We start from the raw sequence: 22,477 nt of genomic DNA, 5'->3' as shown, positions 1-22,477 counted from the left end.
CTGTCCTCTGGGGCATCCCAGGCCAAGCCTAGCGCTGACACAGAACAGCGGCTGCCTGAGGGCCCACAGCCTCCCCGGGAATCAGCCAGGCACCCTGTGTCCTGCCTGCCCGCTGAACCCCGCGGGGCTCAGAGCACATGTGATGGTCACACACAGGCACCATCCGGGATGGGGCCACCTGCCCCCAGCTGTCCCTTGGGAAGACAGACCTCTCCTGTGTGCTTGCTGGGAGAAGGGGGGTGTTATTGCTCTTTGCTCCCAGAACACAACTCACCCCCACACGCCCTCTCAGGTGTGAGCAACGTCCCTCCAGACAGGCTCTCTGGCCAATGCCTGTTCCTCCTCTACATACAGCAGCTTGGCCAGGTCAAAATCCTCAGGACAGACCCCTGGGTATGTCAGCACATGGAGGGCTGAGCCCATCATGGCCACGGAGTAAGTCGGGATGAATCTCTCCAGCTCTGAACCCCTGCTCTGTCCCAGGCTCCCCCTCCTGCGTCTCAACGAGCCATGTCCCGCGGGGTTCCTGGGTAACTCCCCACTTCCTCCTGCACCACCACGGGGAAGGTGTGGTGACCACAGGACAATCAGCTCGGCAGAGAAGAGAGGACATCAAAGATGGTCAGGAAGAACATGAGAAACCCTGAGCACCAGCTCAGCAGCCAAACCCCAGGGAGTCAGAGAGTGACCAAGAACTTTCCCTTGACTACGGGACTCACAGCACCCACTGAGCAACCAGCAGAGGCCTCTCCTACCAAGAGGCATGAGAGATTCACCCTGCACACCTCCAGGAAGGACAGTTTCCTCTGGGACACCCAGGTCCTGAATGTCCATTCTTGGAAGCTGCAGCCAAGCTAGACACGATTAGAGAAAGGAAGGGTCCCTCTCACCAGGAAACACACAGCTCACACACAGCACAATGGGGCATCACTGTGACAGGGACCTGGTGCAGCTCCAGCCTCCTGCACTGCAAGGGAGAGCCAGATGGGGATGTAAGAGGGCAAAGGGCGTGAATGTGTACCCCGACCCAGGGCCATGTGGACGGCAGGAGGCTGAGGCCCAGGACTGTCCTTGCCCAACCTACAGGGTATGTGTGTCACTGTGTGGGTCTGTGTGTGTCTCTTCTGTGTGTGTGTGTGTCTGCACAAAGTGTGTGTTGAGGTTTGGTGAAAGAATCACTGCTGAAAAGGGCAGAGGCCTCCACAATCCCCGGGGACCTGAAACACAGACAAAAGGAAAACAGAAGGAGGGACAAGGAGGCAGGACTGAGAGAGGAGGGGACAGAGAGGTGTCCTGGGCCTGACCCCGCCCATGAGCCTGGGAATTGCTGCTGCCCCGGGAAGAGGCTCAGCGCAGAAGGAGGAAGGACAGCACAGCTGACAGCCGTGCTCAGGAAGTTTCTGGATCCTAGGCTCATCTCCACAGAGGAGAACACACAGGCAGCAGAGACCATGGGGCCCCTCTCAGCCCCTCCCTGCACACAGCACATCAAATGGAAGGGGCTCCTGCTCACAGGTGAGGAGAGAACTTCTTGGGAGTGGACAGGAGGAGGAAGCAGAGTGACTGGATGGGGTCTCCTGGAGAGGATGGGGTTCTAAAAAATGAAAGAAGCCAGCACTTTGGGAGGCTGAGGTGGCTGGATCACGAGATCAGGAGTTCAAGGTCAGTCTGGCCAACACAGTGTAGCCCTGTCTCTACTAAAAATACAAAAAATTAACCAGGTATTGTCGTGTGCTCCCGTAATTCCAGCTACTCAGGAGGCTGTGGCAGGAGAATCACGTGAACCCAGGAGGCAGAAGTTGCAGCGTGCCGAGATAGTGCCACTGCATGCCAGCCTGGGCGACAGTACGAGACTCCGTCTCAAAAAAAAAAGAAAAAAGAGAAAAAAGAAATAAAAGGAAAGAAGGCTCTGTTGGAGCCTGGATAGGGGAAAATACACCAGAGAGGGACAGGGGTCAAAACAGGAAAGTCACATTGAACCGGAATTGGTAAGAGGTAGGAAAATCTTAAGTGTTCTGTTTTCCTGATTAATCATCAGGGGCCACCACATTTTGAAAAATGATAATAATAACTATATCAGATGACACTTCAAATAAAAATATAAGCAGGACATGAAACACTGTCCTCAGCAAAAAACCTCAACAATTGGGGGAGAAAAAAAAACACCAAGGGTGTGCAGGGCCCTGAGAACTCTCACATCTACAGGAGTCTGCAGCCTGTTCCAGGCACTGGGACGCAACCAAGATCACAAAAGTCCCTGTCCTCACAGAGCTCACGCTGTCATGGGGAGGAAGACAGACATACAAAGAGATCTAGAATGTGAGGTCAGCTGTTAACAAGAACCCTTTAGGGAGCAGAGCAGGGAAAGGTCAGAAAGGGAAGACCCGGGGTCTCTGAAGGAGGTGTCAGGAAAGAAGTCTAAGGATACCCTGATGTGAGCAGGACCTGACGGGGTCATGCGGAACCCTGGGGAAGAGGATTCCAAACAGAAAAATGCCAAGGTCAGAAGTGGTGAAGGAATGGGGGTCATGCTGTTGACCTTGACCTAGTAGGACAGTAGGACACACACACATACACACACAAAAACACACATGCCCCTTTTGTGTGTGTGTGTTTGTGTGTGTGTATGTGTCTTCAAGGCTGAGGATTGAAGAGACCTCCTCAGGTCCCAGGGCCCCATCTTTTCGCCCCAATACATAGGTCTCAATATTGACTGATGCTCTCTCCACCTCCTAGCATCACTTTTAAACTTCTGGAACTCGCCCACCACTGCCCAAGTTACGATTGAAGCCCAGCCACCAAAAGTTTCCGAGGGGAAGGATGTTCTTCTACTTGTCCACAATTTGCCCCAGAATCTTACTGGCTACATCTGGTACAAAGGGCAAATAAGGGACCTCTACCATTACATTACATCATATGTAGTAGACGGTCAAATAATTATATATGGGCCTGCATATAGTGGACGAGAAACAGTATATTCCAATGCATCCCTGCTGATCCAGAATGTCACCCGGGAGGACGCAGGATCCTACACCTTACACATCATAAAGCGAGGTGATGGGACTAGAGGAATAACTGGAAATTTCACCTTCACCTTATACCGTAAGTGATTCCACATGATCCCTGGGTGTTGGGGGACAGGGGTCATTTCTACTTCACACACACAGGATTGTCAGGCCTAGACTGTGCCTGTGTCCCTCTCTGCATTATGTCCCATGCTGGGGTTTGGGCATTTAGTGCAGGACACACACACAGGAGACAAATTTCAACAGATCAGAATTTCTTTCCCACATCCAGACCCTGCAGACACTTGCTGCAGAGGAAGGACAGTCTGATGGGGGGACTCAGCAGGAGGAGATCAGTCTCAGCCAAGCACCTCATGCCCTCTTCATGAATTTGACCCTGAGAAAGACCCTGGAGAATTGAGTAGGGCTTGGCCTGAGGGTCCCCCTGAGATACTCTCAGAGAAGCTCAGCCCTAGAAACCTCAACCTCCAAACGCTGTCCCTAAATCCTTGCTCCAGATAAAGCTGAGGAGCCTGTGCCAGGGCTGGGTTGTGGCTTCATGGGCAGGGCTTACTGGGACCAAGGATTTACCAGCTGTCTGAGGACTGTGTCTCCTGGAGCTGTTCACCAGCCAGGGCTCAGCCCTCAGAGCCTCATCTGGGCAATGGTGTAGAGGACAGAGGTCAAAACAGGAGAGGCAGAGTGGAGAGGACAGAAAGACAAGCTTTGTAGGCCATCAGCCAACTCCCTTAGGAGGCTTAGGAGAGTCCATAGGAAGTCTAATGTCCCCAGAAGCAGAAACAGAAGAGAGAAGATGTACCTGGTAGCAGCTTGTCCACAGGGATCTGATGTAATGGTGCTTTCTCATGGAAGCAAATTAATAATAAATGCTGTTTGTGTGAAACCTCCCCTGTGCCAAGCATTAGGTCAAGTGACGGTGAATACTTTAACATTTATTCACAGATAGCATGAAAAGCCACAGTCCATTTGCCATTTAGCTTATTTGATTGAGAGAAAACTGAGGCACAGGAAGGCACTGTCACTGAACCAGAGTCACACCAACACAAAGGGGAGATCAGGGTCACATGAGGTCTGTCTGCAGCCACAGGCCCATCCTCTCCTCCACCAGAAGTGAGGGCTTACTGGGTCCCAAGGACCCCTTGTCATTTATTGGCTCAAATCCTCTCTTCTTAGGCATCCAAACCTCAGAGGGGTGAGAGCAAATGGTCAACTGATTAGTCTGTACTCCAGAACTAAATCACCTGCTTCAACCATCAGAGTCAGTGCAAAAAACATGTCCAGGCCTCCCCCTCAGATCTTAACCCCCATCACTGAACCTGAAATCCTGTGTTTCCCAAAGTGTCCATGTCACTGTCATGAGAAGATCAAGGAGAGGACCTTGTTTTCTTTCCCCCCTCACACCCTACACCAGCACAGGCCCAGCCAGAGACACACACTCAGGAGCTCTCACATAACAAATGAAGGAATGGAATGAAGAAATGAATGATCCAAAACCTCTTTAGAGACTGGATCTTGGATGCAGAATCCTAGGAGGTTCTAGCCACACCTGTCCCTTGTCCTTCAGAGGCTGACACCCATGTTTCATACCCCCACTACCTCTTGCCCCTAAAGCAACCCCACCTCATGTAACTCTGAAGCACTTTGGCCACTGGAAGGTTCTTGGGGCTCCTTGGTCCTGGACTGTGGAACTGGGGGCACCTGGTCCCTGGGGTCTCTGAAGTCAGTGTAGCCCTCACTGCTCACTGCCATGGTGTCTCTGCCTCTCTCTGCTTCTCTGTGTCCCTCATCTCCCTCCCACTTCATTCTGACTGGCAAGCCCTGTCCTGCACAGCTTCTTCCTCCACCCCTAGGCCTTCCCCAGACACTCCCTCTAACTAGGCTGGCTGTTCTGTTCCCTTCCTGCTAACACTGTGGCCTAGCCAAACTCCCAGGAAATAGGAAAGGCACAGAAATCACCTGGAGTTGCCACTCCTGCCAGGCTTCATCTCGAGCCAATGTCCCCAGGTCACTAAGAGAATGAGCTTCCACTGTACTCCCATCCATGGCTCTTTCCCTTTGTGAGGCTGACCTGTGGACAAGACAATGGGACAGGGATAGGCAGTTCCTCCAACCACTCTTATAATTGTCAGACAAGTTCTTCTGGCCTCCTGCACAAAAAAAAAAAAAAAAAAAAAATTATTGAAATGGTGATTTGTATTAAAGAAAGATTTTAATGACTCCAAGTCTGCCAAACAGGAGGACGGAGGTTTATTATTACTCAAATCAGCCTCCCCAGTGGAGCAGGGATTAGATATTTTCAAGGATAGTCTCAGGGGCACAGGACTAAAAAATTAGTTCTGCTGATTGTTTGGTGATGGAATCATGCGGGCGGAGGGAAATGATCAGTTTGTGCTTGAATCCGCCTCTAGGTAGGGACCACATGACTGGCTGAGCCATTAGTCATAGGTATGGATGAGGTCAGCCAGTTGCCAGAATGCAAAAGAATGAGAAACATCTCAAAAGACCAATCTCACGTTCTACAATAGTGATGTTATCTATAGGATCAATTAGTTACAAATTTTGTAAACTCTGGCCAAATGACATTGGAGCAGTCAGGGATTATAGAAACTGTGCCAACATTTTTGCAGAATTCAGTTCCCTCCTATAATCTTAATCTCATGGTCTTTCACTAGTTTGACAAAGGCCGTCCCTGGGCAAAGTAAGGGTGTTAGTTTTATGGAGGAACTATTATCATTCTTGCTTCAAAGTTAAACCATAAACTAAATTCCTCCCAAGGTTAGCCTGGCCTATGCCCAGGAATAAGTGAGGACAGCCAGCCTGAGACTAGATGCCAGATGGAGTCAGCCATGCTAGTTTGCTGTCACTGTTGTAATCTCTGCACTGACTCGCCAGGGTGTCAGAGGCTGGACAGGCCTGCAGACCCCCAAGCCCATGGGCTCATATCACCCATTTCACTCGTGACTCCATCCTCAACCTGCTATGGAGCTCACATTCTCTGGTCACTTCCTAGAGACTTCTGGCTTCCGGTCAGGCATATAACAAGCTTGGAATTTGTCAGTCAGTTCCAACACTAAGTAAAAAAGCTAAGGAATCCCTAGCTTGAGGATGTGTCAATAGAAATTTCCAAAACTGAAACAGGAAAGTTCAAAAAGAGTGGGGAAAAAAAGTGGAACGACTTATTCAACTTCATATTTAATATTTTGTTTTGACAATAGCAATTTTTAAATTATGTAGTTGTGGGACAAATACAAATGCTGTAACGTACACATAATAGGAATACTGGTGGTTTTGAGGACGAGTTGGAGGTGACCAGGTGGGTGCTATCTGATGGTTTTACTGCCTGTGCCACACACAAGTGTTTCCTCATGATGATGTCATTTTCATAAGTTGGAGTTCTTCTTGTGGGGAGACACACGAGCCATTGGCATCTCACTTAGACTCTTCCAATTTCACACAAACTTAAACTCTAGTGGTGTTTCCTGAGCTTAAGAGAAAATGAAGAAAGCATTTCACATACCTGTTTTGGGGTCCTCCCCATTTTTCCTAACTCTGCACAGAAATTAGAAGCATGAAGTTCCATGGAATACTATGCAGCCATAAAAAATGATGAGTTCATATCCTTTGTAGGGACATGGATGAAATTGGAAACCATCATTCTCAGTAAACTATTGCAAGAACAAAAAACCAAACACCGCATATTCTCACTCATAGGTGGGAATTGAACAATGAGATCACATGGACACAGGAAGGGGAATATCATACTCTGGGGACTGTGGTGGGGAGTGGGGAGGGGGGAGGGATAGCATTGGGAGATACACCTAATGCTAGATGACGAGTTAGTGGGTGCAGCGCACCAGCATGGCACATGTATACATATGTAACTAACCTGCACAATGTGCACATGTACCCTAAAACTTAAAGTATAATAACAAAAAAAAAAGAAGCAGGAAGTTCTTTCTATATTTACTAACATAACACACATCACTTCTTTTAATTTGGCATCCTTCCTCACTTTATGTAATTGATGCACTGACCAGTTCTGTCCTTTTAACGGGACTCTCTCTACTTAAGGAGCTGCTAATTTCAAATCACCTTTGGCATCTTTCTTTGAGCATAATGTGATCCTGCTGGAATTCACAGCACACCTAAACCTTATGTTGGTCTCAAGAGAAATACTACTACCAGCAATTGATCTTAGATGTTTAGACCATCAGTAAAAATTCCCACTTATGAAAACATTTTAATGTTTCCTCCAAATTTATTTTTTTTGTTACTAGAGTCAGAACATAACATGACGTCTAATCTCCTGACAACTTTTTATGGGATAATTACACTATTAAATATGGAGCATCCCAAATCCAGAAATCCACAATCTGAAATGCTCCAAAACTCAACCCTTCTGACCACTGATGTGATGCTAAAAAGAAGTGCTCACTGGCACATTTTGGATTTTAAATTTTTCAGATTTGGGATGCTAAACCAGTACATATACGGCAAATATTCCAAAATAAAAAAAATTAGAAATCCAAAACACTTTGTTTTAAGCTTTCTGCATAAGGAGCACTTTATCTGAATGAACTATAGGCATGAGGCTGTACAGGAGATCTCTAGAACCTCCTCATCCTGCATAACTGAAACCACACACCCACGGAACAATGCCCTATTCCCCTGATCCCAGCTCCTGGAAACTACTATTCTACTCTCTGATTCACCCTGGAATCCACTGATATGAGGTACATAGGGTAGTCAAACTCAGAAACAGAGTAGAATATCTAATGAGAGAAAGTGTCTGCAAGACTTCTTCCCAAATACTGGTCTAATATCCACCAAACACATATGGTCCATGAGGGCCAGACTTCCATCATCAGTTCATGTTTACCCTTTCCACCAGTCAGTTTCGCATTTGCAAACATCCACATGTATTTCTAGAAAGATCCACATGGTCCTCACCTGCCCTCTACAGGGGGAAGGGAGCATTGTGGACCCAGAACAGGGCACATGGTCTTGTTCGGAAGCTATCAGCTCTTGCCTGTCCCCTTCACTCTTTGTAGGTCATTCCTTGGACTCTGCTCTATCTTTAGAGGTCACTGGCTCAAGTCAGTCACTATGAGACACCTGGGAAAACTGCCCCACCTTGTGGCTCCACTGCCTGATGACTGAACTGACCTCCAGGCTTGACTCTGGTCTCCCCTGTGTTATTTATGCTGAAGTACCCAGTCCCAGGCCAGGCTTTCCAGTACCCAAAGGGTTTAAGGACAATGGGAAGTTCCATCATTAATCTCTAGGATGTCCTTGGCAAGGGAAGCTGAAGAGAAAACATACCTCGGGGGGCAAAGTAAGACTGAAACTAAGAAGATTCCAGCACTGCATGCTCCAAGTCAGGACCACAAGGTGGGCCAGTCAGGCAGTTGGAGATGGAGGGACTCAGAGAGGCACCAGGGGCTGTGACTGCTGGTCCTGTGTTTTTCCATGACCCAACGCTGCTGCTCAATTCACACCTGAGAAAGTCTATGCTTCTCCCACATAAAGCAGGCAGCCTCACAGTCTCTGAGCCCTCAGATTGCCATGCATCTGTCTTGTAACACACACACCTGCCATGGGCTTTTAAGGACTTGGGTGGGCTGAGAGGGGGGAAATGCCAACTCTGATTGAAAAATGCCTTTGGAGGAATCAAAGGTGCCACACAGGGCAATCTTCTCTCTGTTTTCTGCACAGTGGAGACTCCCAAGCCCTCCATCTCCAGCAGCAACTTAAACCCCAGGGAGGCCATGGAGACTGTGATCTTAACCTGTGATCCTGAGACTCCGGACGCAAGCTACCAGTGGTGGATGAATGGTCAGAGCCTCCCTATGACTCATAGGTTTCAGCTGTCCGAAACCAACAGGACCCTCTTTCTATATGGTGTCACAAAGTATACTGCAGGACCCTATGAATGTGAAATACGGAACTCAGGGAGTGCCAGCCGCAGTGACCCAGTCACCCTGAATCTCCTCCGTGAGTATCTTCTGTTCCTCTGTGAGCCAGACTGCCATCCCAAATACACATGGCCAGAGGCCAGGCCTCTCAGTCCCTCTCAGGTCCAAGTACAGAGACCTTTACCCCTAGGCATCAAAGCTGGCCATGACTTTCTGCCCCAGGCAAACCAGAGTAGGCCTAGGCTTGATCAACAATAGGAGAAAAGAGGCTGCTCCTGTCATGGGAGACTCAGGGTCCACAGCTTGTGATGGGAGAAACAGGTGAATGTCTCAGGCTCCAGATCAGTGAACACAGCAGGGATTTGGCTGGGACTTCAGTGTTGCGGCTTGGCTCACAGGGTCACTGTGGCCCTTCCACAGACCGGGATTTTCCCTTCCCTCTGACAATAGTGCCTGTGACTTTATGCTCTTTGCTCCAGATGGCCTGGATGCCCCTACCATTTCTTCCTCATACACCTATTACCATACAAGGGAAGTCCCCAAGCTCTCCTGCCTCACAGACACTCACCCACTGGCAGAGCATTCTTGGCTGATTGATGGGAAGTTCCAGCAATCAGCACAAGTGTTCTTTATCCCTCAAATCACTAAAACATATAGAGGGCTCTACGTCTGTTTCATCCATAACTCAGCCACTGGTGGAACAAATCTCATAATCAAGAGGACCATAGTCCCTGGTAAGTGGATCCCTGAAGCACTGGCAATATGTTTTCCAGTGAAGTCTATCTAGCTATCAGGGAAGAGCCACCTGCCCTCTGCAAAGGGAGAGGGAAAATCAAAACCCCAGGACAGGGAATATGTTTCTGCTCCAAAACCACCAGCTTCTGCCTGTCCCCTTCACTCTTTCTAGATCATTCTTTAGACTATACACTAACAATGAACAATCTGAAAGGAAATTAAGGAAAGAAATTCAATTCACATTAACATCAAAAGGAATAAAATATTTTGGAATAAGTTTAACCAAAAAGGTCAAATGATTATACCTTGAAAACTACAAAACATTGCTGAAAGAAATTAAACATGATATCAATATATGGAAAGACATTTCATTTTCATGGATTGGAGGACTCAATATTGTTAGAAAGACAATACTACCCAAAGTGAGTTGCAGATTCAATGCAACCCCTCCCAGAATCCCAGTAACATTTCTTGCAGAATTAGAAAACTCCGTCCTAAATCTAAGCTGACAGGCTCTTATTAATGACTGCCACAACAGAAACACTGAGAAAAAGATGAAACCATGAAAAGGTGGAAAGTTCTGATTACATAGAAAATAGCAATCAGCCTTTCTCACAACCCAAAGCCTTAAAAAATATATGACTGCAGCATGGCCAGTATGGAATTGACCGAAAACTAATACCAAGCTAGAAATGTGGTGAGAGAAAAAAAAGGGCAAGAATATATTTAGCTTATCACCTCCCACTTTTGCCTACTAATCTGATGCTGAAAAGAAATGCTCACTGGAGCATTTTAGATTTTGAATCTTTCAGATTTGGGATGCTAAACCAGTAAGTATACGACAAATATTTCAGAATCAAAAAATGTCAGAAATCTGAAACACTTTTTATCTTAAGTCTTATGCATAAGAAATACTCAGTCTGTGTGAACTATAGGCATCAAGCTCTACAGCAGATCTCTAGAAACTCCCTACCTTGCATAACTGAAACTGCACACCCATGAACAAGTTCTGATTCTCCCCACTCCCAGCTCCTGGTAACCAGCAGTCTCTTCTCATATTCACTCTGGAATCCACTTACATGAGGTCCCTAGAGTAGTCGAACCCAGGGAATCACAGAGCAGACTCTTCAGTGAAAGAAAATATTTGCAAAACTTCTCTCCAAATTTGTCTCATATCCATCAAACACACATGGTCCACGACGACCAGATTTCCAGCAGTTCATTCCCACCCTTTCCACCAGTCAGTTCTGCTTTTGCAAATGTCCACATGTATTTCTGGAAAGACCAACATGGTCCTCACCTGCCCTCTGCAGAAGGAGAGGAAACTTAAAGAACCCAAGACAGGGAACATGGTTCTGCTCCAAAGCCACCAGCTCTTGCGTGTCCCCTTCACTCTTTCTAGATCATTCCTTGCACTCTGTTCTATCTTTAGAGGTCACTGGTTCAAGTAAGTCATCATGAAACACCTGCAAAAAATTGCCCCACCTTGTGCCTCCACTGCCTGATGACTGAACTGACCTCCAGGCTTGACTCTGGTCTCCCCTGTGTTATTTCTGCTGAAACATCCAGTCCCAGGCCAGGCTGCTCAGTATCTTCAGGGTTTCAGGACAATGGGAAGTCCCATTATTACTTATCTCTAGAATGTCCTTGGAAATGGAAGCTGCAGAGAAATCACATCTAGGGGGGCAAAGTAGGATGGAATTTGGAAGGGGCCCAGCAGTTGCACATTCCAGGTAAGGAACCCAAGGTGAGCCAGCCAGTCAACTGATTAGGGAGGGACTGGGAGGGGTACCGGGGCTGTGACTCCCACTGACATGTCTGTCCATGACCCAACACTGCTGCTCAATTGACACTTCAGAAAGTCTGTGCTTTCCTAAGAAGAAGCAGACGGCCTCACAGTCTTTGAGCCCTTAGATCATCATGCATCTGTCTTGTGACACACGCACCAGTTATTGGCTTTCAAGGACTCAGGTGGGCTGAGAGGTGGGAGATGCTAACTCTGATTGAAGGATGCCTGTGGAGGAATCAAAGGTGCCACACAGGACAATCTTCTCTCTGTTATCCACACAGCGAAGCTGCCCAAGCCCTAAATCACCATCAACAACTTAAACCCCAGGGAGAATAAGGATGTCTTAGCCTTCACCTGTGAACCTAAGAGTGAGAACTACACCTACATTTGGTGGCTAAATGGTCAGAGCCTCCCGGTCAGTCCCGGGGTAAAGCGACACATTGAAAACAGGATCCTCATTCTACCTAGTGTCACGAGAAATGAAACAGGACCCTATGAATGTGAAGTACGGGACCGATATGGTGGCATCCGCAGTGACCCAGTCACCCTGAATGTCCTCTGTATCTTTTGTTCCTCTGTGGGCCAGGCCACCAGCTTAAATCCAAATGACCAGGGGCCAGGCCTCTCAGTCTCTCTCCAGTCCAAGTATAGACAACTTTACTTCTGGACATCCAAGCTGGCCATGACTCCCTGCCCTGGGAAAACCTGGGTAGACACAGCCTTAACCAAGAATATAAGGGGAGTGGACGCTCTTGTCATGGGAGACTTGGGGCCCACATCTTGTGGTGGGAGAAACAGGTGAATACTTCAGGGTTCGGCTCAGTGAACATAGAGGGGGTTTTGCTGGGACTTGAGGATGTGTCTTGGCTCAGAGGGTCACTGTGTCCCTTTAAGAGACCAGGAGCATCCCCTTCCCTCAGATGACATCACCTGTGGCTTTATTCTCTTTGCTCCAGATGGTCCAGACCTCCCCAGAATTCACCCTTCATACACCAATTACCGTTCAGGAGAAAACCTCTACTTGTCTTGCTTCGCGGACTCTAACCCACCGGCACAGTATTCTTGGACAATTAATGGGAAGTTTCAGCAATCAGGACAAAATCTCTTTATCCCCCAAATTACTACAAAGCATAGCGGGCTCTATGTTTGCTCTGTTCGTAACTCAGCCACTGGCGAGGAAAGCTCCACATCCTTGACAGTCAAAGTCTCTGGTAAGTGGATCCCAGCATCCTTGGCAGTGGGGTTTTAGGTGGAGTCTATCTGGCTTTCAGAGAAGAGTCAGGAAAACCTTTTTATTCCCAGCCTGTGTCCCATGGGCAAAAGCAAATCCCAAATTCTCCTCCTGAACCCTCCCAATTTGTCTCTACAAACTCTCTTCTCCTTGTTTTTCTGTTTTCTCATGGCTGACCTTGTGTCTGGCCTGAGAAAGGTAGGGAGGGGTCATTATCAGCCCTGAGCCCTATGTGGTAGAAGAGGCTTCACAGAGGGACAAGAAGGAGAGTCCTCAAGATCAAGTTGCTTCTGGATGTCACCAACACATCCCCTTCTGCCACGTCTTTGTTTTCTTGTACCTATTCCATGAGCTACAAGGAACATCTGAGGCTTTGAAACAAGCTCACACTTTTCCCCCAAATGAGAGGAGGAAGCCCCTTGGGTGAGGGAGGAGCAGCTCAGACTCTGCTTCCTGCTCTGCTCCAGGCTCCTCTGGTGACTGGCCCTGCTGGACTCCACCTGGGGTGGGACCAGCATGTGTGGAGAAAGAGCCCTTGTGGCCTGACCTGAATTTCGCTAAATGGAGCTGCCAGTTGAAGCCAAGCCTCCCCCGGGCCAGGCTGCAGGGAAATGAGAAGAGAAGGAGCCTCAGGGCAGACTCCTGAGCCTGGTCCTGGCTCTGAAGTCAGCGGTTGTATGAAGCTGTGGGCACAGTACGTGGGACACAGCATGGAGGACAGTGACTGATGCAGAGCTAGAGAAATAGGGAGATTCACCCCTGGAGCTCTCCATGGCAGGAAAGGGGCAGTGCCAAAAAGTGTGTAATTATAGAGAGGGTAAGACTACCAGACACTTTATATATATCTAATATAAGACTTACCATTAACTATTTCTAAGTGTGCAATTTAGTGTTGTGTAACCATCACACTATCCATTTCCAGAACTTTGTCCTCTTACCATATTAAACCTCTGTACCCAATAAACAGTAACTCTCACTCCTTCTCCCTCGAACCCTTAGCACCCACCATTCTGATTTCTGTCTCTATGTAACTGGCTATTCTAACTATCTTTTATAAATGGAATTATATAATAATTATCCTTTTGTGTCTGGCTTATTTCAGTTAGCATAATATCTTCAAGGTTCATCCATTTTGCACGATGTATTGGAATTTTATTCCTTGTTAAGGTTGAATAACATTTCAATGTATAGACATACCTCATTTGCCTACCCACTTACCTTTCAATGGACTTTTTGGTTGTTTCCATTTTTTCGCTAGTGTGAGTAATGCTTCTCTGAACATCAGTGCACAAATATTTGTTCAAATTTCTTTCAATTCTATGGGGAGTATGTCCAGAAGTGGAATTGCTGGATCAAACGGTAATTTATTGTTTAATTTTTTGAGAAACAGCACACCAGTTTTTACAGTGGCTATAACATTTCCCATTCCCATCAGCAATGCACTAGAGCTCCAATTTTTCCATCTGCTTGAAAACACCTGTTGCTTTGTGTTGCTGTCATTGTTGTTGTTTATCAAAGCCATCCTAAACTGTGTGAGGTGGTGTAGCATTGTGGGTTTGATTTGCATATCTCCAAGTATTCGTGATGCTGAGGAACTTTGCATGGGCTTATTGGATATTTGTATATCTCCCTTGCATAAAACTCTATTTTAATCCTTTGTTCATTTTTTAATTGGGTTTTTGGATGTTTGTTGTTGTTGACTTGTAGCTTTTCGTGTATTCTGGAAATTAATTTCTTATCACACATATAATTTGCAAATATTTTTATCATTTCGTGGGTTGCCTTTTTACTTTCTTGATAATGTTCTTCGACATATAAAAGGTTTGATTTTTGTGAAGTCCGATTTATCCATTTTATTTGTTGCCTATGTGTTTGTTGTTACAACCAGGAAATCATTGTGAAATCCAGCATCATGAAGCTTTTCTTCTAAGAGTTGTATAGTTTTTGCTCTTACATTTAGATCTTTGATCTATTATGGGTTGATTTTTGTACATGGTGTTATGTAAAGGTTCTACTCTTCTTGCCCTTGGATATCCAGCTTTCCCAATATCATTTGGTGAGAACACTGTCCCTTCCCCATTGAACGATCTTGGCACACTTGATGAAAATCATTTGGCCATATATGCAAGAATTTCTTTCTGGGCTATTATACTTCATTAATTTCTATGTCCTCCTTTATGCCAGTACCACACTGTATTGATTACTGGTGCTTTGTAGTAAATGCTGAAATCAGGAAGTGTGAGTCCTCCAGCTTCATTCTTCCTCCTCAAAGCTCTGTGTCTATTTAGAGTCATGAGATGCAATATAAATTTTAGGACACATTTTTGTTTTTCTGCAAAAATGTCACTGAGATTCTGATTGATAGGAATTGTATTGAATCCGCCCCTCTCTTTGGGTAGCACTGTCCTCCTAACAATATTGAGTCTTCCAATTCATGAAAACAAAATGTCTTTCAATTTACTGATGTCATCTTTCATTTCTTTCAGCCATATTTTGTAGATTTCAGGTATAATCATTTCACCTCTTTGGTTAAACTTATTCCTAAATATTTTATTCTTTTTGATGTTAATATAAATTGAAATTTTTTCTTAATTTCCCTTCAGACTGTTCATGGTTAGTGTATTGAAATACAACTGATGTTTGAATGTTGATTTTCTATTGTGCAACGTTACTGAATTTATTTATTAATTCTAATAGGTTTGTTCCACCTTTAGGATTTTCTACATATAAGTTCAAGTTATCTATAAACAGAAATAATTTTACTCCTTCCTTCCAATTTGAATGTCTTTTTTTAAATTCTTGCCTAATTTTTCTGACTAGACCTTTCAACACTATGTTGAATAAAAGTGTCAAAAGTGGGCATCCTTGTCTTATTCCTGCTCATAAAGGGAAAGCTTTCAGTCTTTCTCCGTTGAGTATGATGTTACCATTGGGTTTTTCACATATTGCCTTTATGTTGAAGTGGTTTCCTTCCACTCTTACAATGTTTTTCTTATGAAAAAATATTGAATTTCATCAAATGCTTTTATTGATTCAATCTTATTACTGATTATAGTTTTATTCATATTTTTGTGTGTTTCTAGGAGTTTGTCTATTTCATCTAGGTTATCCAATTTATTGGCATACAATTATTTATAGTGCTTTCATAATCATTATTTTATTAGAATTGGTAGTAATCGCTTCATTTTTCTTTCTTTCTTTCTTTCTTTTTTTTGTTGAAGAGAGAGAGACAGGCTGTCACTCTGTAGGCCAACCCAGGATGGAATACAGTTGTGTGAGTATGGCTCACTGCAGGCTCAACCTCCTGGGCTCAAGCAATTCTCCTTCTTCAGCCTCCCAAGATGCTAGGACTACAGGTGCATGTCACCATGCCCAGCTAATTGGTATTTTATTTTTTTGTACACACAGCGTCTCTCCAGGTTACCAATGCTGGTCCAAACACCTGGTCTCAAGAAATCCTTCTGCTGTGACCTCCCAAAGTGCTAGGATTAAAACATGACCCACCATGCTCAGAGTCCATTTTCATTTCTGATTTGAGTAATTTTAAACTTTTCTCTTTTTTTCTTAGTCAATCTAGTTAATGGTTGTCAATTTTGTTGATTTCATTTTGAAGAATCAACTTTTGGTTTCATTAATTTCATCTATTCTTTTTCCATTCTCCATTTTATTTATGTCCACTCTAATCCTTATTATTTCCCTCATTCTCTGTGCTTGGGTTTAGTTTGTTCTTCTTTCATATCCTGAAGTATTAAAGTAGGTTGTTGACCTGAGATCTTTCTTCTTTTTTAATGTAAGAGTTGACAGTTATAAATTTCTTGCACAAGACTCAACTTCTCTGAACCTCTGATTCCTTACCTGAATATTGCAATGACAGTGCTTTCTTCATACCATTCTTTTAAAGATTTAATGCAGTCAATGAAACAAGATGCCACACACAGAGGAACCAATGTCAGCTACTATATTACTATCATCATCATTAACCTTGAGGTCAAATAGTCCTAGAATGAAATCTCAGATCCACCTGTCACTAGCCATATGACACCAGGAAAGTTTTTACACCACGCTAAGCTTCTGTCTTTTCATTGCCAAAATGGAAATAATGTCTACCTGACAGGGTTATTGTGTGGATTAAATGAGATACAGGGAAGCATTTAGCACAGGGCCTGGCACATAGGAAGTGCCCCTCAACAGTACCTACCTTTTTCCATATATATATATATGGAAAAAGAGGTAACACATAAAACACTAGGACATGGTTACTGACTGCTTGTGGGAGAGAAAGAAAAAAAGCTAAGGGCAAAGAATCAAGCCTGGTATGTTAGTATTTACCAACTGAGATGCATCCAAGATGGGATTAGACCTACAAGATAATTTATCAGGGAAGACACCTGTGAGGGAATGTGGGGCAGGCATGAAGGTAGTATGGGAGAACCCGCAGACCACTATGCAGAACTGATTCCTGTGAAAGAGAAAGAGAAAGAAGTTTTAGGTACCAATGCAGTTCTAAGAGTTTTTGGAAGGCTGATGAGGAATCCTCCAACCAGTCACCCATTAGAGTTAAAGAGAGCCTCAGAGAACTAGGCTTGCTTTCACACCCTTCCTGGGAGCCTGTAGGAAAGAAGCTTTCTGTGCAAAAGAGGTGGTGAATTTGAAATGCACTGACGTGGGCCTTCTGCCAATCAGGTCCCTGCCATGGAGACCTGACAGAGTCTCATTCATGACTGCCACAACAGAAACACCGAGAAAAAGATGCAACCATGAAAAGGTGAAAATGTGGCAAGTTCTAATGACATAGAAAATAGCAATCAGCCTTTCTCACGTCTGAAAGCCTTCCAAAATATCTGAGTGCAGTAGAGAATTGACAGAGGACTGATCACCAACCGAGACACATGGTGAGAGGGAAAAAAACTGCAAGAATATAATCATCTCCCATCAATATTCCAAGAGAAATAATGTAGTCCTTGAAGAAACAATTATAGAGTACCTCATGTTACATGCTTGTTCCTGACGCTCCCCCATGTAAAATAACATCACCTTCATTCCTTCTTTTCTTTTCTTTCCATGACAGCTTCTACAAAAATAGGACTTCTTCCTCTCCTTAATCCAACATAGCAGCCGTGATGTCATTTCTGTATTTCAGGAAGACTGGCAGGTAGGATGGACTTTTCTCTTATCCTGGTTCCTGCAGGGCTGACTGCCATGCTTGGGAGAGGGAAAAGAATTATTTGCCTGTATCTGGGCCTGGATCTCCTCCTTTCTCCACTAAACTACTGCTTCTCAGCACTAATTCCTGCAGTTCCCTTTCTCCCTGGCCTTTATGCTCCCTGTACCCCACTGTCTTTTAGACATAATTATCTCCAGCCTCTGCTCATTTGTTTCTCAGATTCAAATGAGAAACACAATTTCACATGGTGAAACCCTCTTCATTATTTTTAACATCTCTCAATACTGTAATTCTCTCCATTCCCATAAAGCTCAACCACTTCTCAAAGTATTGCTTGACTTCTTGTCTCCAGACTTTGAAATGTTCCTTGCATATGACTGCCTCATTACCTTTCTAAAATCTAGTTAATTCACTTAATCAAGAATCTCCAGGGGTCTACTCTAGCCTATTTGACAAGTTCACATTTCTTCTATTTACTAAGCCTTCTCACTTCCTTTACCTCTACTTCCTAGTATAAATCCTCCATCCTAATTAGAACTGTCTTCCTACACATCCCTGCCCCTTCACCCATATAGACATAAAATTCTTAGTTCCAATGCTATGTCTAAAAACAGAGTGAAATCCCTTCCACCATCTGCAATGCAGACTTAACCACACCCTTCATCACAAGCAACATGTGACCTCGTGGAGAACAAAGACTTTAGGATTAACATGTGAACGTGGGACTCAGAACACAACCTATGTGTGGTTGAGATCTTTTCCTGATGATCAGTTCATGTGTTCAAAAAACATACAGAAATGAAGAAGGCAAGGGCCCTACCCCAGGAGACGTAAAGCCTAAGACAGGAAATGAGACCTGAAAATAATCATGATACCAAAATAGAAAAAATAGAATGCCACAAGAAATCAGAGAAATCTGATGGGAAATAGAGCTACACATTGGAATCACTGGAAAACATTTCTAAAAGTGGATGCTCAAGCCCCACCCATTAGTTCCAGTTCAAAGGTCTGGAGAGGGACCCAGGCATTGGTAATTTTTAAGTCTTCCCTGACACTACTAACATGTAACAAGGATGGAGAACTCCTGTTGCAATAGGTAGAACTTAAAACTAAATCAATGATTTTCAGCTAAAAGTACTGGAATTACCTAAGGACCTTTTTCAACATACGTAAGACTATACATTTTTGGCCCTATTTATGAATGGGCTACACCAAGGACTCAGTAATCCTCTTGAGAAACAGCAGCTGAACGGAAAAGCCACCTTATTTGATATATTAAATTATATAGAAGGCATTTTCAAATAAGGGATAAGTGATGCTAAACCTTGTCTAAATAATATTTATGGGAATGTTAGTAATATGAGTATTCTAGGCTGAGCGCGATGGCTCACGCCTGCAATCCCAGCAGTTTGGGAGGCCAAGGTGAGCGGATCACAAGGTCAGGAGATCGAGACCATCCTGGTTAACACGGTGAAACCCCATCTCTACTAAAAATGCAAAAACAAAATTAGCCGGGTGTGGTGGGAGACACCTGTAGTCCCAGCTACTCAGGAGGCTGAGGCAGGAGAATGGCATGAACCCAGGAGGCGGAGCTTGCAGTGAACTCAGATGGCACCACTGCACTCCAGCCTGGGTGACAGAGTGAGACTCCATCTGAAAAAAAAATTTTTTAATGAGTATTCTAAAAATTATATGAAATTTCTGGAAATCAAATATGTTATCATAGTGTCATATGCCACAGAAGTAACTAGATTTCTATGTGAGCTGTGTCTTTACCATAATAAATTCTCATTAGATTTTTAACCATAGTCAGTTTAAATCTCTGTCATTCCCAGACAGTTGCTTTGATTCTTCCTCAAAGTATTTACCATCAGCTACAGTCCAAAATTGCATTTTCTTCAAGGAGATTTATGGTAAAGTCTCTTACAAGGACTCTTGAATACAAGCTCCTGATAACTTCAAGATCATACCACTGGACTAAGAACTTTCAAAATTTTAACGAACAGGCTGATACCTTCATGAAATTCAAGACAAAGAAGAAAAATACTCAATGTTATTGGACTAAATAATCAAAAGGATAATGTTTTCATAATTTTCTATTTGAAAATGTGCTGATTCTTTGAATGTTTTATTCTCCCGATTTATGAACATTTTTTCTTGAGCAATTGGTAAAGTATACTTTTGTAAACAAAAATTGAAACACTTGCTTTTGCTCTCTATCTGAGTGCCCCAGAATTGGGAATCTATTCATGAGTATTCATATGTTTATGGTAATAAAGTTATTTGCACAAGTTCAGTAAGAATCTGCTCTCTTTATAACAGGACACGTTTGAAAACATTGGTTATATTACCAAGGCTTTGACTGGGATGTTATATTTGAGAATATACATAGAATAAACCCATAGGGAATGCAGGCAAAGTCTGAAGTGGGCCTTGGTTTGGCTTCCTAGTCTCAAGAGGTTTTTGGAAGTTTAATCTGAAATTCTTATTAAAAACTTCTAGCAAAGCGAAGTTTAAAAAGGGCCTCTACGGTCCATTGCTACTCTTGCCGCACTTAGCTAAAAAATCTGGGCAAGTTCGGTGAGACTCAACCAAATTTGCAAACAAATTCATCCTACTGGAATTATCTTTGGTAAAAATAGAGACTCCTATAGACAGAAAAACTATGTTGAAAAGAAAAACTGTAGTACACCTGTTACCAGATTGAACCTCTGTTCATTATCTTTGAGTATTTATAATCCACTGGTAGACTGGACTGGACCCTGAATTCTTTTAGTTCTTCCAATTCAATTTTCTCCAATGAAATCATTAAGAAAAAGAGCGGCTCTGTTCCTGAAGCCATATAAGGTGGAGGTGGACAACTCAATGTAAATTTCATGGGAAAACCCTCGTGTCTGAGGTGGGGGCCACTAAGAGCTCACCACATGTTCAACACCGTAACTTAGAGACACTCAAACTGCAAACCACGACAAGTTGATGACTTTACACTGTGAACAGTTTTCTCAAGATGTCAGAACAAGACTATCAATCTTGATGAGACTCTTACCTCTCTTAATTTGTCCTTGCTTATGCCTGTCTCCTTTGCTTCCCAGAATAATGCTGTACTTAGGATTTCACCAGAAATAGCCTCTGAGAGTAAGTTAACAGTGTCAGATATATCATGTCAACCACACTTTTTTTTTTTTTTATAAGACGGAGTTTTGCTCTTGTTGCCCACGCTGGAGTGCAATGGCACAATTCTGGCTCACCACAACCTCTGCCTCCTGGGTTCAAGTGCTTCTCCTGCTTCAGCCTCCCGAGTAGCTGGGATTACAGGCAGGTGCCACCACGCCCAGCTAATTTTGTATTTTCAGTAGAGACAGGGTTTCTCCATGTTGGTCAGGCTGGTCTTGAACACCCGACCTCAGGTTATCCGCATGCCTCAGCCTCCCAAAGTGCTGCGATTACAGGCGTGAGCCACCACACCCAGCCCACCCATTTTTACATACCGAGATATCCTTTAATCCACCCAAAGGCTGACATTAGCTGCACCTGTAACACAACTTTTTCCTCAAATGCATGGAGATTTTTTTAGGCTTCCACTTCTATACTTGCCTATTCTCACTCCCTGTTTTAATTTAACATAGACATGCAATGCTAGATAATAGAATTGCTCTCTATCAGCTGGACAGGGGGGAGCCTGTGCAGTTTCTGACCCTTCTTGTTGCACATGGATAAATACATCGGGTTTTATAGAGACTCAGCTGTAAAAATCATTAAATGTGCTGCCTGGTTAAAATGACTAGACTCTTCTGGCTTCTTCCTTGATCTATCCTATTGTAGTTGGTTTGCATCTTGCCTAAGGTGCATATTCCAAACTCTTGATATTTTCCTCCTGATAGTCATACTGGTAGTCTCCCTCGTGTGGTGCAATCTACAGATGTTTTTATTGGTGTGCAGCCATTCTTCAAATATCAAATGGTTTCTCTTGGGCTGGAATTACAAAAACTCAAAGAAATGTGTGATTTATGAGCCGGGCACAGTGGCTCACATCTGTAATCCCAGCACTTTGGGAGGACAAGGCAGGCAGATCACAAGGTCAGGAGTTTGAGATCATCCTGGTCAATATGGTGAAACCCTGTCTCTACTAAAAATACAAAAATTAGCAGGGCATGGTGGCGCGCACCTGTAGTCCTGTGGGGAGACCCCCTGAAACTATTGCTACAGAAGAAAAGATGAAATGCCCCTGATTATTATAAATACAAAATTGCATGCAGGATTGTGTAAAGACAATGCCAGGTTGGGCTGCCAGAATGAGCCTACAGCGCGTGATGTGCTTCTGTTATATGGATGGGAGATAGAATTATGAGTTTAGAACATAGATTACAAATGCAACGTGATTGGAATACTTCTGATTTTTGTATAACTCCGTTCCAATATAAAGAGTCTTTTCACAATTGGGAATCTGTAAAATACCATTTACAAGGAAGTGAAGATAATTTAAGTTTAGACATAAGCAAGCTGAAAGAACAGATTTTTGAAGCCTCTCAAGCACGCTTATCTGCTTTACCCAGTGCTGAAGTTTTAGACAGTATCTCTGAGGGGTTATCTAATCTCAACCCCATTCAATAGGTAAAA

General features: G+C 44.1%; 1 protein-coding gene across 1 annotated transcript; it reads left to right on the top strand.

Annotated features, from left to right (window-relative positions):
• Positions 1–1,323: 1,323 nt before the first annotated feature.
• On the top strand, positions 1,324–18,321 carry LOC100971094 (pregnancy-specific beta-1-glycoprotein 7). The gene is given in 6 exon segments (XM_063599584.1): positions 1,324–1,515; positions 2,737–3,102; positions 8,742–9,020; positions 11,747–12,025; positions 12,422–12,676; positions 17,765–18,321. Coding segments are annotated over 6 exon segments (1,287 nt in total). The 5' UTR covers positions 1,324–1,451; the 3' UTR covers positions 17,809–18,321.
• The last annotated feature ends 4,156 nt before the right edge of the window (positions 18,322–22,477 follow it).

Source organism: Pan paniscus, chromosome 20 (assembly GCF_029289425.2).
Source record: "Pan paniscus chromosome 20, NHGRI_mPanPan1-v2.0_pri, whole genome shotgun sequence".
In the NCBI taxonomy this organism is placed as follows: Eukaryota; Metazoa; Chordata; class Mammalia; order Primates; family Hominidae; genus Pan; species Pan paniscus.
Note: the sequence above shows the minus strand (reverse complement) of the source record. Positions and strands in the feature narration are given on the sequence as shown.